The 16,409-nt window shown below is 42.3% G+C and overlaps 2 protein-coding genes across 7 annotated transcripts; one reads left to right on the plus strand and one right to left on the minus strand.

Moving 5' to 3' along the window:
* The first annotated feature begins 10,143 nt into the window (after positions 1-10,143).
* LOC123073969 (uncharacterized) lies at positions 10,144-12,356 on the plus strand. Its single transcript, XM_044496944.1, has 3 exons — positions 10,144-10,256; positions 10,354-11,533; positions 12,092-12,356. The coding sequence occupies exons 1-3, from the start codon at positions 10,231-10,233 to the stop codon at positions 12,092-12,094; spliced, it is 1,209 nt and encodes a 402-aa protein (XP_044352879.1). The 5' UTR covers positions 10,144-10,230; the 3' UTR covers positions 12,095-12,356.
* An 889-nt stretch (positions 12,357-13,245) lies between these two features.
* On the minus strand, positions 13,246-16,197 carry LOC123077162 (N-glycosylase/DNA lyase OGG1). 6 transcript variants are annotated; one of them, XR_006436469.1, is made up of 5 exons: positions 15,407-16,197; positions 14,581-14,791; positions 13,809-14,072; positions 13,613-13,729; positions 13,246-13,511 (listed from the first exon to the last, which is right to left on the minus strand). XR_006436469.1 is itself a non-coding variant. In XM_044499375.1 (4 exons), exons 1-3 carry the CDS (start codon positions 16,180-16,182, stop codon positions 13,836-13,838), a joined length of 1,224 nt encoding a protein of 407 aa, XP_044355310.1. In that variant the 5' UTR covers positions 16,183-16,197; the 3' UTR covers positions 13,246-13,729; positions 13,809-13,835. The 6 variants fall into 6 exon arrangements, 2 of the variants coding, with proteins under 2 accessions (XP_044355310.1, XP_044355309.1); XR_006436471.1 differs by having other exon boundaries at positions 13,596-13,729; XR_006436468.1 differs by having other exon boundaries at positions 13,613-13,738.
* Between the last annotated feature and the right edge of the window lie 212 nt (positions 16,198-16,409).

Genomic DNA, 16,409 nt, shown 5'->3' on the forward strand with positions numbered 1-16,409 from the left:
GTAGACAACACTCTCCCCTCTCGTTGCTATGCATCACCATGATCTTGCATGTGCGTAGGAAATTTTTGAAATTACTATGTTCCCCAACATTTTCAGGTTCAGATTTCCAGCTGCGGGAATTCTCCCTCTTGGTGTGTACCTTGCAAATTATGAGAGAAAAGGCATTAGAATTACTCCAGAAAGCATTATTATGGACAAAAACATTATAAATAACAGTAATTAAACATGATGCAAAATGGACGTATCAGTTATTTCTAGACTCGGTAACAAGTAACCAGAATAAAAGTTACATCTATGACTATGAAGAAACATGATACACCCAGCCGGGAACAAGTAACAAGTTTCGTCCTCCTATTTCAGATCATCTCTACACTCTGCATTTTATTCAATACATTTAGTTCTGTGCTGCTAGGGACAGGTGCTCAATTGTAGTTTAATCATGCAATAACTAACTGTACTTCCCAAAAGTTACATAACCGAACCTTCTAACCAGTTCCTTGCCCTCTGCTCTGCAAATCTATGCTTCAGTTAGTCCTAAACTTTGCATCTAAAATTTTAATTGACGAGGGCATGCTAAGTTCGTGTTAGTACTAAGTTCGCTGCTGCAGTGCGGTACATGGAAAAAGAGGAGGAGAGGAGTGAGAATAGGGGTTGGACCTCCATGGCGCCGGCAGCAGTAGGTCGGAGGAGCTCGAAGCAGTGGAACCGTCTCCTCGCAGGGCCTCGTCATCGGCGAGCAGGACCACGTCGAGGAAGCGGCGGCGTCCCACTCCTCCTCAACTGGCCAGGAGCGCCGCTTTGCAGAGATGCGAGCGGACAAATCTTTTCTTGAATTGGGACAAGTGCCACTTTATGATTAATGAAGGTATTGTTTTGGGCCATAACATTTCTGAAAGAGGTATTGAAGTGGATAAAGCTAAGGTTGATGCAATTGAGAAAATGCCATGTCCTAAAGATACCAAAGGTATTCGTAGTTTCTTGGGTCATGCTGGTTTCTATAGGAGATTTATCTAAGACTTTTCTAAAATTTCTAGGCCCCTCACAAATCTTTTGCAAAAGGATGTTTCTTTTGTTTTTGATGATGATTGTTTAGAAGCCTTTGAAACACTCAAGAAAGCCTTAATTACTGCACCTATTGTTCAACCACCTGACTGGAACTTGCCTTTTGAAATTATGTGTGATGCTAGTGATTATGTTGATGGTGCTGTTCTAGGACAAAGAGTTGATAAGAAACTAAATGGTATTCATTATGCTAGTAAAACTCTAGACAGTGCTCAATGAAATTATGCTACTACTGAAAAAGAATTCCTAGCAGTGGTGTTTGCTTGTGATAAATTTAGATCTTACATTGTTGATTCAAAAGTAATTGTTCACACCGATCATGCTGCTATAAAATACCTTATGGAAAAGAAAGATGCTAAACCTAAAATTATTCGATGGGTTCTCCTGTTACAAGAATTTGATTTACATATCACTGATAGAAAAGGAGTTGAGAACCCCGTAGCTGATAACTTGTCTAGGCTTGAAAATGTGCTTGATGACCCACTACCTATTGATGATAGTTCCCCTGATGAGCAGTTGGCTGTAATAAATGTTTCTCATAACACTCCTTGGTATGCTGACTATGCTAATTACATTGTTGCTAAATATTTACCACCTAGCTTTACATACCAACAAAAGAAAAAAAATCATTTATGATTTAAGACACTACTTTTGGGATGACCCACATCTTTATAAAGGAGTAGATGGTATTATTAGACGTTGTGTACCTGAGCATGAACAGGGACAAATCTCACGGAAATGTCACTCTGAAGCTTATGGAGGGCATCATGCTGGAGACAGAACTGCTCACAAGGTATTGCAATCTGGATTTTATTGGCCTACTCTCTTCAAGGATACCCGTAAGTTCGTCTTATCTTGTGATGAATGTCAAAGAATAGGTAATATCGGTAAGCGTCAAGAATTGCCTATGAATTATTCACTTGTTGTTGAACCATTTGATGTTTGGGGATTTGATTACATGGGACCTTTTCCTTCCTCTAATGGGTATACACATATTTTGGTTGTTGTTGATTATGTTACTAAATGGGTAGAAGCTATTTCAACCAGTAGTGCTGATCACAAAACCTCTATTAAAATGCTTAAGGAAGTTATTTTCCAAAGGTTTGGAGTCCCTAGATATTTAATGACTAATGGTGGTGCTCACTTTATTCATGGTGCTTTCCGTGAAATGCTTGCCAAGTATGATGTTAACCATAGAATTGCATCCCCCTATCATCCTCAGTCTAGTGGTCAAGTTGAACTTAGCAATAGAGAAATAAAATTAATTTTGCAAAAGACTGTCAATAGGTCCCGGAAGAATTGATCTAAGAAATTAGATGATGCACTTTGGGCTATGGTTTATGGAATGGCTTGTCATTTACCTCTTAAGTTAGAACATAAAGCATATTGGGCAATCAAACTCAACTATGATTTCAAACTTGCCAGTGAAAATAGGTTATTTGATATTAGCTCACTAGATGAATGGACAACCCAAGCTTATGAAAATGCCAAGTTATTTAAAGAAAAAGTTAAAAGATGGCATGATAAAAGAATCAAAAAGCGTGAGTTTAAAGTTGGAGAATATATTCTTTTATACAACTCTCGTTTCAGATTCTTTGCAGGAAAACTCCTCTCCAAATGGGAAGGACCCTATGTTAACGAGGAGGTTTATCGGTCTGGAGCTATCAAAATAAATAATGCCGAAGGTACTACCCCGAAGGTTGTTAATGGGCAATGAATAAAACATTATATCTCTGGTACGCCCATTAATGTTGAAAGTAATATTATCCAAACTATGACACCGGAAGAACACATAAAAGAGTCCTGCTGAAACACTCCAGAATCGTGAAAAAGAGGAGGTATGTGATAGGGTAAGTAAACGAATTCCAAAAAATCTGCAAAAATATTTTTTGTTAGTTTTGGAATAAAAATAAAGGATATAAATAAAAAGAAAGGAAATAAAAGAAAAAGATCATATGCTAATCTTATGGTAGGTGATGGCACCACATAAGGAAAAATATAAGTAGAAAATTTTATTAGAAATTGACAAACATAGCATTGGTCAATGATGTAACTCATGAAAGAATTAATAAGGGAAGAGAAGATTCACATATAAATACACTCTCATGGAAATATTTTGTGATTGTGAGCCCCCATCAAAATATTATATGGCAAAATTGTTGACGTTGGACAAGGAAGCCAACGTAATAATTTATGTTTGTTCATATTCACATAGAAGTTATATTGTCATAGATCCTTCAACATGTGGTGCTTGCCCCCTATCTTTGCTAGCCAAAAATTCCGCACTAAGTAGAGATACTACTTGTGCATCCAAAAACCCTTAAACCCGAATCTTATTTTCAAAGTCCACCATACCTACTTAGGGATTGAGCAAGATCCCTCAAGTAAGTTGTCATCGGTGCAATAAGGCAATAAAAATTGCTTCTAAAAGTGTGAGATCATTTAGTGTAAGAGAAAATTGAGCGTTGTACGAATTTATGATGGTGAAGAATAAAAGCGACAGACTGCATAATAAAGGTCACCATCACAAGGGGCAATACAACGTGACGTTCTTTTGCACTAAGGGGTTGAGCATACAAACAAATAAGCGCATGGAAACCTCTGCTTCCCTCTGTGAAGGGCCTATCTTTTACTTTTATGCAACAGTCAAAGTTTCTTCTATCTATTCATTTTTACTTTTCTCCTTTGGCAAGCATCATGTGGTGAGGAAAGATCTAGGCACATATGTCCAGTTGAATATGGGTAGCATGGGTTATTATTGTTGACATCACCCTTGAGGTGAATACGTTGGGAGGCGAAACTATAAGCCCCTATCTTTCTATGTGTCCGATTGAAACATTTTGCTCATGTGTATGCGGTGAGTGTTAGCAATCATAGAAGACTATATGATGGTTGAGTATGTGGACTTGCCTAAAGGCTCTGATACGTGACCCTTCCTAAAAAGATGATGAATTGTAGTTGCAAAGTTGACTGAGAACATAGTTTTTTAGTTTCTAATAGAGTTTATGCTTTATACTTCAATAGTGTGATGAACTGTTACTTATTCATGAGAAGACTATGATAAAAGTTTTATGTTAAAGTTTGTTGTTGTTATAATAATCTGCATGATGCTTCTATGTATGTATTTTGTTTCTATCGACACCTCTCTCTCTCTCTAAGCATGTGGACATGTTTTCGATTTTGGTTTTCTCTTGAGGACAAGCGAGGTCTAAGCTTGGGGGAGTTGATTCGTCCATTTTGCATCATGTTTTCCTACTGTTATTTATGATGTTTTTATGCATAATAATTCTTTTTGGAGTAATTCCAATGCCTTTTCTCTCATAATTTGCAAGGTACACACAAAGAGGGAGAATTCCGGCAGCTGAAAATCTGGACCTGGAAAAGCTATGTCAGGCTACCTATTCTGCACAACTCCAAACAAGCTGAAACTTTATGAAGAATTTTTATGGAATATATGAGGAATATTGGAGCCAATAAGTACCAGAGAGGGCCCACCAGGTGGGCACAACCCACCTGGGTGCACCAGGGAGCCCAGGCGCGCCCTGGTGGGTTGTGCTCTCTCTCGGCCCACCTGGTGCCCATCTTCTGGTATATAAGTCATTTTGACCTAGAAAAAATAAAGGGAGGACTTTCGGGGCGGAGCGCCGCCGTCTCGAGGCGGAACTTGGGCAGGAGCATTTTTGCCTTCCGGCGGAGCGATTTCGCCGGGGGAACTTCCCTCCCGGAGGGGGGAAATCATCGTCATCATCATCACCAACAACTCTCCCATCTGGGGAGGGCAATCTCCATCAACATCTTCAACAACACCATCTCCTCTCAAACCCTAGTTCATCTCTTGTGTTCAATCTTTGTATCGAAACTATAGATTGGTGCTAGTGGGTGACTAGTAGTGTTGATTACATCTTGCAGTTGATTACTATATGGTTTATTTCGTAGAAGATTATATGTTCAGATCCATTATGCTATTTAATACCCCTTTGATCTTGAGCATGATTATCATTTCTGAGTAGTTACTTTTGTTCTTGAGGTCACGGGAGAAATCATGTTGCAAGTAATCATGTGAACTTGATATGTGTTCGATATTTTGATAGTATGTATGTTGTGATTCCCTTAGTGGTGTCATGTGAACGTCGACTACATGACACTTCACCATATTTGGGCCTAAGGGAATGCATTGTGGAGTAGTTATTAGATGATGGGTTGCGAGAGTGACAGAAGCTTAAACCCTAGTTTATGCGTTATCCGTAAGGGACCGATTGGATCCAAAAGTTTAATGCTATTGTTAGAATTTATTCTTAATACTTTTCTCGTAGTTGCAGATGTTTGCGAGGGGGTTAGTCATAAGTAGGAGGTTTGTTCAAGTAAGAACAGCACCTAAGCACCGGTCCACCCACATATCAAATTATCAAAGTAGCGAACACGAATCGAATAAACATGATGAAAGTGACTAAATGAAATTCCCGTGTACCCTCAAGAACGCTTTGCTTACTACTCCCTCCGTCCCAAAATTCTTGTTTTAGATTTGTCTAAATACGGATGCATCAAGTTATGTTTTAGTATTAGATTCATCCATATCTAGACAAATCTAAGACAAGAATTTTGGGACGGAGGGAGTATAAGAGACCGTTTTGGCCTGTCCTTTGCCTCAAAAGGATTGGGCTACCTTGCTGCACTTTTGTTACTACTATCATTACTTGCTCGTTACAAATTATCTTGCTATCAAACTACTCTGTTACTTACAATTTCAGCACTTGCAGACATTACCTTGTTGGAAACCGCTTGTCATTTCCTTCTGCTCCTCATTGGGTTCGACACTCTTACTTATCGAAAGAGCTACAATTGATCCCATATACTTGTGGGTCATCACCCTTGCATCCCCGAGCATTTGTAATAAAGAGCTGATTTGGTCTTTGCCAAGATGTGTCGTATTCCAGAAGACTTGATCTCTGGGCTGGAATAGGGGGTGTTCTGATCTCTCTGAGACAGGGTGCCACAACGGTTGGTATCAGAGCAGGTCTGGCTGTACGACGCTCTAGTCTGCGTGAGCCTTAGAAAATGGTAGTATAGAGTCTTGTCTGTTTGCTGCATTTGGTTGTTGCATTTGGTTGCTGCATAGCATGCATATTGACTTATTATTTTGTCTCTAACGATTGATCTTGTGTGTAGGTGGCATCTGTTTTGATCCACTGCCTGCACCCTCTACCTTTGCATACCTGATTTTCGGTGTTTGGCGTCATCTCTATCCCAGCAGAGTGATGGCGAGGTACCAAGTGTTCCTGAAACCATTTGCAGGGTTTGTGCTCAGGTATCGCGTCGATATCTTTCCGTTAGCCACACCTATCGTTTTTGTGATAGACATGTTTCTATCTCGAATCTTGACATCCAACTCGCCGCGTTGGCAACCCTTACTGATCTTTCTTATCATAAATGGGCCATGCCAGCAAGCCCTGTTTCCGCCGCCTATCCTACCCTCTCACCCATTCTTTGGACGAGTACGGTTCCCCATCTGTCCGCTTGATGATAATGTGGTAGTGACATCTGTGTCTCCCTACATGATCACCAAGTCCGTCCTCACCCCTAAGCCCGTCCAGATTCAACCGGTGTTGAGCCAACGCTTGGTGTAGCCCTGTTTACACCAATCCATCCACACGTGGATTCACTTTCGTGCACACCGCCACAGTATGTTAGATCGTAATACCGGAGTTCCCGCGAGGTCTGCGTGCTTAAGTATGCATGCATATTATTGTTGTGAGTAGCAGTAATATGTGATGTTGCTTGAATATGATATTGTTTGTATGCCTTGTGTGCTTTTGTTTCATTCGTTTCTTTTGCTTAGTTCTTTGGGCCTTCGATGTTACCTTATTTCCCCTTATGGAAGTTGCTCATCAACCGACACCGGACCCGAAGAATCAGTGAGGAGATAAATATTTGGAAGCTCAGCTAAATATTATGTAATTCTCAGCCCACTGCATTGTATTGGGAATATCTTGTCCGAATACAAATGATATCCTAGATTGATTATTAGCATCAAGTCTACCTCAGTGTGCACTCTTCATAGCAGTAATGATCAAATTAGCAAGAAGACAAATTGTGTGCAACACCAACTGTATACTTCGAGTCAAAGGTACGGTTCATATACAAGGTTTGATTCTATTATGAGCATGATTTGAAACATGCTATACCCCAGAAGCAAGTCAAAATGTGCTATGAATTCAGTACTCAGCATGAAGGATAGTCGACCAACCGTTTTTATACAAGTCATCGACAGCAGAAATATCAATGGTATATATATACATATATATACATATACATACATACATACATATATATATATATATATATATATATATATATATATATATATATATATATATATATATGGCATTCAGCCTGCATATCACAAATAGAAGCTTCTGTTATAAGGAACTCCGGTCTTCCTTCACAAGCTACCAGAGAAGCTTACAATGCAAGGCTCCTCAATTGTCCCCAGTATGATATGTGGATGGTTTCCCAAGCAAGGTACTCAGGCTTCTTTAGTAAGCTACCATAAAAGCTTCTGGCATAAGGTATCGAGTCTTCCCCGGCAAGCCCATTGAGGGGGAAGCTTCTGAAGTATGGTACCCAGTCTTCTTCAGCAAGCTGCCTGATGAAAGCTTCGAGCACAAGCTATTCAGTCTTCCTCAACGCGATACTCCAGATGGCTTACAACATAAGCCATCCAATCTTCCTCAGTACGGCCCTGGTGCAATATAATACACCGTGAGTTGGCAACATATGGCAGTACATCCCAAAAATCAGATCCGCAACAGTTTGTTCACAAAAAGGAATCAATCAGAACATAAGTGTCTGCCTCGGGAATCAAGTGTCCAGCTACATGTATTCTCATATATATATTGTGAGCCTGCCGCCAAGTTCTTGCCAGACATTGGTACGATGAAGTCATGGTAAGATCCGACAGCCTCACCCGTTATGCAAAGAAACCAGTATACACCTCAATGGATGATGCAAGGACCGACAAACTATGAAGCAAGACAACATTGAGACAATCATCTTGGCAGTGGTTATCAAGGTCAGCCTCCTCACTCCCGACAAGGCGATATCATTAACCCTTGTCACTCCCTTGTATGATTGACGACAACAATGAGCTCCTACCAGCATACGTGAACCTGGTATATATTCCATGACCTGGGACATGGATAAGGTCATGGTATAATTGCCGGAATACTGCACCTGACAGCACCTATGGTCACAAGAAGAATTAAGGATATATGTGGCCAAGTTCTTTCAGCAAAGGATCCAGACAAAGAAAACAATAATGAAGGAGCCAGAACGGCAATACAGGTATGATAATTGTTGCATGAATAACATGGTACGGATACCCAAGACAGTCTGATTCAGTATCGATCCCCATGAATATACACCCAAGGGGTCTACTCTGTTTGTAAGGACCTCATATCGAGGTAACTCACTCAACCAACTGTTATAATCAGAATTGCCGGTAACGACTATCCAAGTCTGTCATGTCAGACCAAAGACCAGGTTAACATATTGATTCCTCGGATTGTGTTAAAGCATCACACGGCCTACTATCCATGTGGGCATACCGACAAAATGAGTAGTCAGAATGTTGAACAACAGTCTCGAAGCTTGTGCCTCAAATATGGGAATCATTTGAAGGATAGCCTGCCATGAACAAGATTTCTCTGCCAGACTCACCGTCCATCAAGTCTCGGGATGCTCTTATAAGACCATACTCCTTTATACTGGTCACGACAGGCGACAGTCAAATCTCTAGTACGGATTTGATACTCAAGGTAGTGGATCCAACCAAGATAATTCAGGAAACCCCTGCAAGAAGTCAGACTCCGCCAAGAAAAGGGTATGGTTCTTAGCATTGTTGTGAACCCAGAGGACATGCAGCTATTTGAGCAACCCGATGCCAGGATGAAAAGATTCCTTGTCCACCAAGAAGATTGGTTCACAACTCCATGGAATGTTGTCAGTGTTGGATATAATAAGGACACATCTATCGGGGACAACTCTCGGACTTGCAAGAACGGCACGTATGTCAGTCATGATAATCGATCGCACTCAGCTAATACGACAGATATGAAAGAAAATTGGAGCCAATGTAAGCTTGAACATGTGAGGTAATACCTGTCAAAATGAGGATATAGTGAAGCAAATCACTCCAGAGCAAGGCAGTCAGTCATATGAAATTCAGTGGGAACATCATAGAAAGGAAAAAAGGACACCCGAGTTGGAGACGGTTTCCTTAAGTCAGAATATTGATGCTTGTTCCCTGAGCAACAAAATCTCGAGGACGAGATTTCTTTAAGAGGGGAAGGTTTGTAACACCCTGGATTTTGGCCCTTTCTTTTTCTTTTGATTTTCTGTGGATTTTGTTTTGGATTTCTTTTTCTGTGGCTATGTAGTCTGGAAACCTGAGAAGATGACCTCTTCTTCCTTTCCAGAGTGGTTTGTCATCCTCAAAACCATCCCAAGATCATGTCATTTCCCATCTTGCGGGTCATCACCAGGCCAGTCGACGACGGGGAGGGGAGGCATCCTGAAGGACAGTAGTTTTGGGCGGTGCACCATTGCAGCCGAGTCACCTAGGAGGCACACAGGACTAAATCAGTTTATGTGCATCAAAGCAAAGGAATGGTAGGATGTACCAACAAATATATTTACAAATCGAAAAATCAACTCTCGTTCCAACCAGATTTAGCCAGAGCGATCTCTCTCCATTATCTACCACATAAAAATGTATTCAACCATTTGTATAAACAATGTTCCTCACATTAGAATTTTAAAATAAAACAATGGATAAGAAAGGAAGGCATTGTTAAGCTAATAAATTTCAGTTTAATGCACATGCTTCATGGGGCAACAGGGCGTATAGTCGAAATAAAACCTCCACCGGATCAGGTCACTCCCACACACTAATCGACTAGTTGTATCTCAAAAAGTTTGACCTACTAAAAAAGGCGTATTCACAATATGCCGATATTTCGGTATTATCTCTCTCTCTCTCACCCTCTCTCTCTCTCTCTCTCTCTCTCTCTCTCTCTCTCTCTCTCTCGCCCTCCCCCTTCCTCCCAGCGCGTGCATCTCTCCACTGACTCTACCAAGCAGCCGCCGACATTCGCCCCTCCTAGTGACCCTATGGCGCAGCTCCTCCATGAGAAAAGGTGAGTGCCCCTGGTTTTTCCTAGCTTCTCCCTGAGATCCAACTTCCCCAATTTCAGTTTTATTTATTGATGATTCACTTCTTCTCTTTAATTTTAGGAACCCTAGATCCAAATTGGCTGAGGGGATTTCTGACTCGATTCTGAGCCGCCTCGCTTCCTCGTCGGTGCTACCGCTCGATGATGAGGACCTTCTCCAGGAGATCCTCCTCCGCCTCCCTCCACAACCATCCTCCCTCCCGCGCGCCTCCCTTGTCTGCCCGTGCTGGCGTAACATCCTTTCCAACCACAAGTTCCTCTGCCGCTTTCGCAAGCATCACCAGAAACCACCTCTGCTTGGCTTCTTTGCAAGGTGTTTAATCAGTAAAGCGACCGTCTTCACTTCTGTCCTTGACTCGCCTGACTGCATCCATGCTGGTCGCTTTCTCGTGCCGCACAGCCACAACCCGTTCAAGGAGTTGCGCTTCATGGGATGCCGCCATGGCCTCGCCGTCCTACTCGAAATGTCACTACATTCCCCCATGCCAACGGGTTTGATTGTGTGGGATCCACTCAATGGTCAACAACACAACCATTTGACAATGCCACCCGGGCTCAATGGTGACAAATGGAAGTGTTGGAATGCCACTGTGTTGTGCACTAATGTCGAAGATGGGCATGTGCATGGTGATTGCTTCTCGAGCCCGTTCAAATTAGTCTTGATCTTCAACAGAGACACAGATGCTTCAACTTGCGTCTACGAATCAATATCTGGTGTATGGGGAGATATTGTCTCTGTGGTGACCAAGAAAGTAATTTCTGCCCTGAGACCCAGCATTCTGATTGGAAATGTACTTTACTGGTTGCTTGTTGGAGGTGAAGTCCTTGTGCATGATTTTGAAAGGCAGAGTCTTGGTCTGATTGAGAAGCCAGCAGACACACATAATGGACATGTCGAGCTTTCTTATCATCTCTTACGGATAGAGGATAATGGACTTGGTATGGCCATTGTGTCAGAACTTACAATTAAATTATGGGAGAGGAAATCCAACTATGATGGTGTTGTTGGATGGGTGTTGCTGAAGAAAATTGCTCCACTGGATGGGTTGTTTCCGCAGACAATGCCTAGTGGTCACATGTGGATATTTTTGGTGGGGTATGATGAGGAAGCAAATGTGATTGTTCTGTCTACGATGAGTGGCATGTTCATGCTCCAACTTGATTCTATGCAAATCAGAGATTTTTCTATGAGAATTAATCTACGTCACTCAGTCATTTATCCCTATAGAAATTTCTATACGGTAATACCTCACTATCTACATTGCACAAACTACAGTAATCCAATTAATTTTTATTCGTTGACATTCATTCTAGTTACTTTTAGTTTCTTAGTCTGTGTGGTGATCTTATGGTGATGTAATTTCTTATACTCGGCAAGACTTGAACTAGAAAAGGGGAAGAACCATAACTATTGTTGTCTCTTAGTTGATCTTTTCGCATGAGTTTTCTAGCAGTTGGAAACTAGTTGATCTCTAATTTCTGAAATAGTATTACGATAGGTGCATTTGGAAGTTTAAAGCCTGATGTCTTTTTCATTCAACATTTTTCTTCACAGATATATCTTGATAGTAATAATCAATTCAAATATCATGTAGTTTTTTCATCAAAAATAATGTGTCATTTCCTTAATATGTGTATTATGTTTTGGCCCATTGGATATATCTAGTACATGTTCTCGCAAGAATAATTCTGGATTACTATTTTTTTAACATGTAAATAGTCTTTACATATCTTGAAAAAGTATTATTATTGTTGTTTCTTGATATTAATCCCCTCTCACTTAGAGCAAACCATATTAGTGAATTTGAATAGGTGAGGAGAAGGGTACCCAGGCGAGGACTATACTACAACTACACATATGGTGAATTGCGGAATATGAGAATGATATATATGACCTAGAAGGCACATATGGGGGGCTGGAATTAATGAACATCATATAATCTAAAGCTATGTATTTCCTGAATACTTGTATGACCATCTATCTAGTATGGCTAGCTGGAGCTCAAGTGCTAAGAGATGTAATAATAAATAAAGTTGTGAATCCTACTTAAGACTTCTAGCTCAATGTGGCATGTTATTCTAGTTTTAATGACGATCTAGCTATTCCATGTTGCAATACCAGATCGTGGCTTATTATCTGACAAATAATATTTTCTCAAGCCATAATCCAAGGGTCGCTGTTATTTTTTTCCGAGAGTATGCCCAAGGCATACCATATTTTTATAGAAGGAAGCGAATAATGTACAAGAAACTTGTGAGCGATGCAAACATCAACGCAAGCGGAACCACTAAACACCTACAACTGCAGTCACTGTCATTATATAAGGTAATGATGGCACATGGTGTCACAATTCTGCTACGTACACTCGTCCGTGTATACATCTATATAAATCATACCATAGAGCATGAATTCAACACTTTTTTTTGCTTCGGGAACTGAGGAGGCGAGATGAGTAAGTAGAGAAGAGATGCGTCGAGTCATATTTTGATAAATGCCCTCAACACTAAAATTTCCGTCTTAAATATCCATCTCCACCACTTGTTGTCCTCATATTTTCATTACCCAAGAAATATTTATCACAAACCATATATATTTTTTAATTCATGACATAGTTTAGACTTTGATTGTTGCTTCAATATTTGAAAGTTTGCTATTATTGTCTTTTGCTTGAAAGGTAGTGAGATATTTTAAGTTTGCTAATCCCTAGTATTATTGTTCGACGAGCTCCCACGCCGTCGTCTCCAGGCTGCCGCCAGCCTTGGGGAGAGGAAAGGGGCAAAATGAAGGAATCTCCCGCACTCGTTGAAGCAAAGGAACCGTAATCGTTGCTTGGGAGAGGGTAGACCAACATAATTCAAATTGGGCGCTGATCAAAATCATATTCACACCTGATCCCATACCTGCGATCATATCAGCATATTCACAAATCAAATCGAATATGAACTCTCGTTCTGATCAAATTCAGAGATATCTCTCCCATTATCTAAGAACGTATACAGCATGTTAAACCATGTTGAATCAAGTACATGAATGGAGATCAGTTTTCGAGGGAAACTACATGATTTACAACACAAGTGTTCAGAATTCCTCACCGCCATTTGGCTAACAATATAATAATAGCCTCTACACCTCCCTTTTATATAGGACGCGGTAGGCCAATCATACACTAAGATAGCCTTCCTCTTCCAAATTAAGATGGGGACAACTACTCATGCTATCTGTCATCAGAAGATGTGAATGGAATGTCAAATGTTACTTTGGTCAAGTACTAATGATTACTCTACTTGGAAAGAAAAAAGAACCTTCCAACAAGTTCTACCAGAAGATAGCTGCCATCATTTTCAGAGGAGAGCGTTGGGTGGCTCAAAACATTTCCCAGCACTTTGTTTCAACAGGATTTCGGGTAATCCATGCGCTGACCTTCTCCAACATTTTCCTGCAAAAGCTAATACACAATGCAAAAATTAGTGAAGGAGCATCATGGTCCCAAAAGACAACGAGAAAAGAAGGCAAACCTTGCTACAGTTGCTATACATGCTCTCTCATGCCTGTATTTCAACCATCTTTGTCGCACGTTTCCTCTTGGTAGGTTTCGCGGTCTCACTGGTAACTTCGGTGGCCACAAGTTTTTTAGCAGGTAGCTGGCCAATAAAGAGAACATTCTGCGCCCAACCAGCATACTCGCCAAATTTGGCTACAAATGCATCGGCAACAACAATGCTTAGTTTTGGAGTCAGGCTCTTGCCAGCTAGCTCAGGCAACATATATTGTGTAGCAACCTGTGTAAAATCCACATGGTTAGGGTTTGAAGACTCAAACAAAATATGCTTTCAGATCATATAGAACATATCCAGAGAATCTTTCTTGACACTGCATCCTTAAGGTTCAAATGTACTTTTTGATACCACACAAGCTGTTGTCATTTCTGAACAGAACTTCCATTTTGTATAAATTTCAGTGGCGATTGGTTACTTCACCCATTTCAAAGGATGAAAATTCTATTTCCCGACAATATAACAAATTGCTATTGGTACATCCATCACCCCATGAAATTTAAGCATGATCAGCTTAGGAAATGTATAACATGTTATCATGGTCCAAACTCTTACAATTCATCTAGGTGAAGCCTTCAACTTGTTGCTAACCAACAGAAAAGGACTATCATAACTAAAACCAGCCCATCAAAACCATCTAATTTTGTGAGAATGGACAAAGAGTAGGTGGAAAGGCACATCAGATTAAGCCATTTTTACAGCAAGAGACAATGGTTAACCAGACATAGCATACCTTCCAGACATGTGTGTCAACAGGAATAGCCTGATTCTTATCAAGAGAGAACAGAGCAATGCAGGCTGCAACTTTTGGACCAACACCTGGCAGGGTACAAAGACCCTCAATTACCTCCGGAAGTTCCCTGTCACGCAGCAAGGCAAGCCATTTTGCGCCTCCACCAGGCTTGGCCATCAATTCTTTAGCAGTGCCAACAACATACTTTGCCCTGCTCATTCGTAGGAACAGAAACATTTTCTCAAATCAGTTTAGTATAAGTATCTAGTAATGCTGCATAAACAACAGATACTCATAACTGAGATATGATTCAGACAATCTATCCAAAATCAGTAATTGTATGTGTGAGGTTGTTTTCCCACAGTTGAAATTTATGCACACAAACAAATGTGATACTGAGATTCTTCTGTACATTCATACATTTAAGACAGTAGAAAGTAGGACAATACCATCACCACCATCATCACTAAACAATAATACAGCTCCTCATCGCTTGAATTACTGAATAATCAGCCCCCTGATATGGGCATCCTTAGCACAGGATTTTCATTTCTCAACAAACACGGCAGGTGAACATATCTGGATGCTAAACAAAGTACATTAAGGACTACCTATAACTGAATTAACAGCAAGCAGATGGAACCATGTGCCCCACAGCACAAGCTGGAGTAGCAATCAGTTCATCTCAAGACAATGAGGCTACAACAAAATCAGACTAGCTGTGCTGAATTCAACACAAAGGACTGCCAATGCTTAGAGCGCAGCATAAATTGTACTCCGTATATAACTAAGAAGATAGACACACACGAGGCAGGAACTGACGGACCTGTACCCAAACCCAGCCTCCCGAAGCTCCTGCTCCGACACCCGCGCGAGCCGCTCGACAGTGGGGAACCGGTGGAAGACGAAGCCGCCGACCTCTCCGAGCCGCTCCCCGTATCCGGCCAGCGTCCAGACCATCTTCTCGATCCGCGCGATGTTGTTGTTGGAGGAGCAGAGGAACTGGAACAGGCACTCGACCGGGTCCTGCCTGAGCACCCGCGCGCCGCCGCCGCCGAGCCGCGCCGCGACCTCCGCGAAGCGCGCGTCGGCGGCGGTGAACTGGACCCAGAGGTCGGCGAGGGGGACGGCCGCGTTGAGGTAGTCGCACAGCGCGGCCCGGGCGGCGGCCACGGAGGAGGAGGGGGAGGAGGCGGGGTCGTCGTTGTGGAGGAGGAAGGCGAGGCGGTCGTCGTCGGGGAGGTGGGAGAGGGAGACGAGGTGCGGGCCCACGGCGGCGGTGAATCGGAGCGGGGAGAGGGAGGTGCGGCGCCAGAGGAAGGTCTGGCCTGTGGGGAGGGTGAGCGGGAGGGAGAGCTCGGCGAGAGAGAGGGGGAGCGGGTGCCACTCCTCGTCGGCGAGGGTTAGGCGGCGGCGGGCGGGAGGAGGGTGCTGCTGGGTGGTCTCGGGCTTGGGGGTCTCTACGAACGCGGCCGGCGGTGGGGTGGAGGAGAGGAGGGCAGGGGAGGGCGGCATCGGCGGCCTCACGGTGCGCTGGCGGCGAGGGGGCGTGGCGGAGGCGGAGGCGGCGATGCGGGGGAGGAGCGGGGGAGGGGGACGCATGGTGGGTGAAAACCGTAAGCTCAGCACGAAGGCGTAAAAGTGAGAACACATTCTCTTCTTCTCCTGATTGTACCGTTGGACGCATCCTGTTGCTCGACGCGGCGGGTGTGCAGCGGCCAGGACCCCGTTGCAGACGGAAAAGATCCGTTTTAAACCTTTAACTCGTAGAGGTTGACCGAAACGAACCCTCAACTCGGAATCCTTGTTCGATTGCACTCTGAATTATG

Source organism: Triticum aestivum, chromosome 3D (genome assembly GCF_018294505.1).
Source record: "Triticum aestivum cultivar Chinese Spring chromosome 3D, IWGSC CS RefSeq v2.1, whole genome shotgun sequence".
Lineage (NCBI taxonomy): Eukaryota > Viridiplantae > Streptophyta > Magnoliopsida > Poales > Poaceae > Triticum > Triticum aestivum.

Coding starts and splice junctions, on each gene's coding strand:
- LOC123073969 (XM_044496944.1), top strand. CDS start 10,231: ATGGCGCAGCTCCTCCATGAGAAAAG. Junction 10,257..10,353: donor CAGCTCCTCCATGAGAAAAG/GTGAGTGCCCCT, acceptor CTTTAATTTTAG/GAACCCTAGATCCAAATTGG.
- LOC123077162 (XM_044499375.1), bottom strand. CDS start 16,182: ATGCGTCCCCCTCCCCCGCTCCTCCCCCGCATCGCCGCCTCCGCCTCC. Junction 14,792..15,406: donor GAGGCTGGGTTTGGGTACAG/GTCCGTCAGTTC, acceptor ACGAATGAGCAG/GGCAAAGTATGTTGTTGGCA. Junction 14,073..14,580: donor TTGACACACATGTCTGGAAG/GTATGCTATGTC, acceptor GATTTTACACAG/GTTGCTACACAATATATGTT.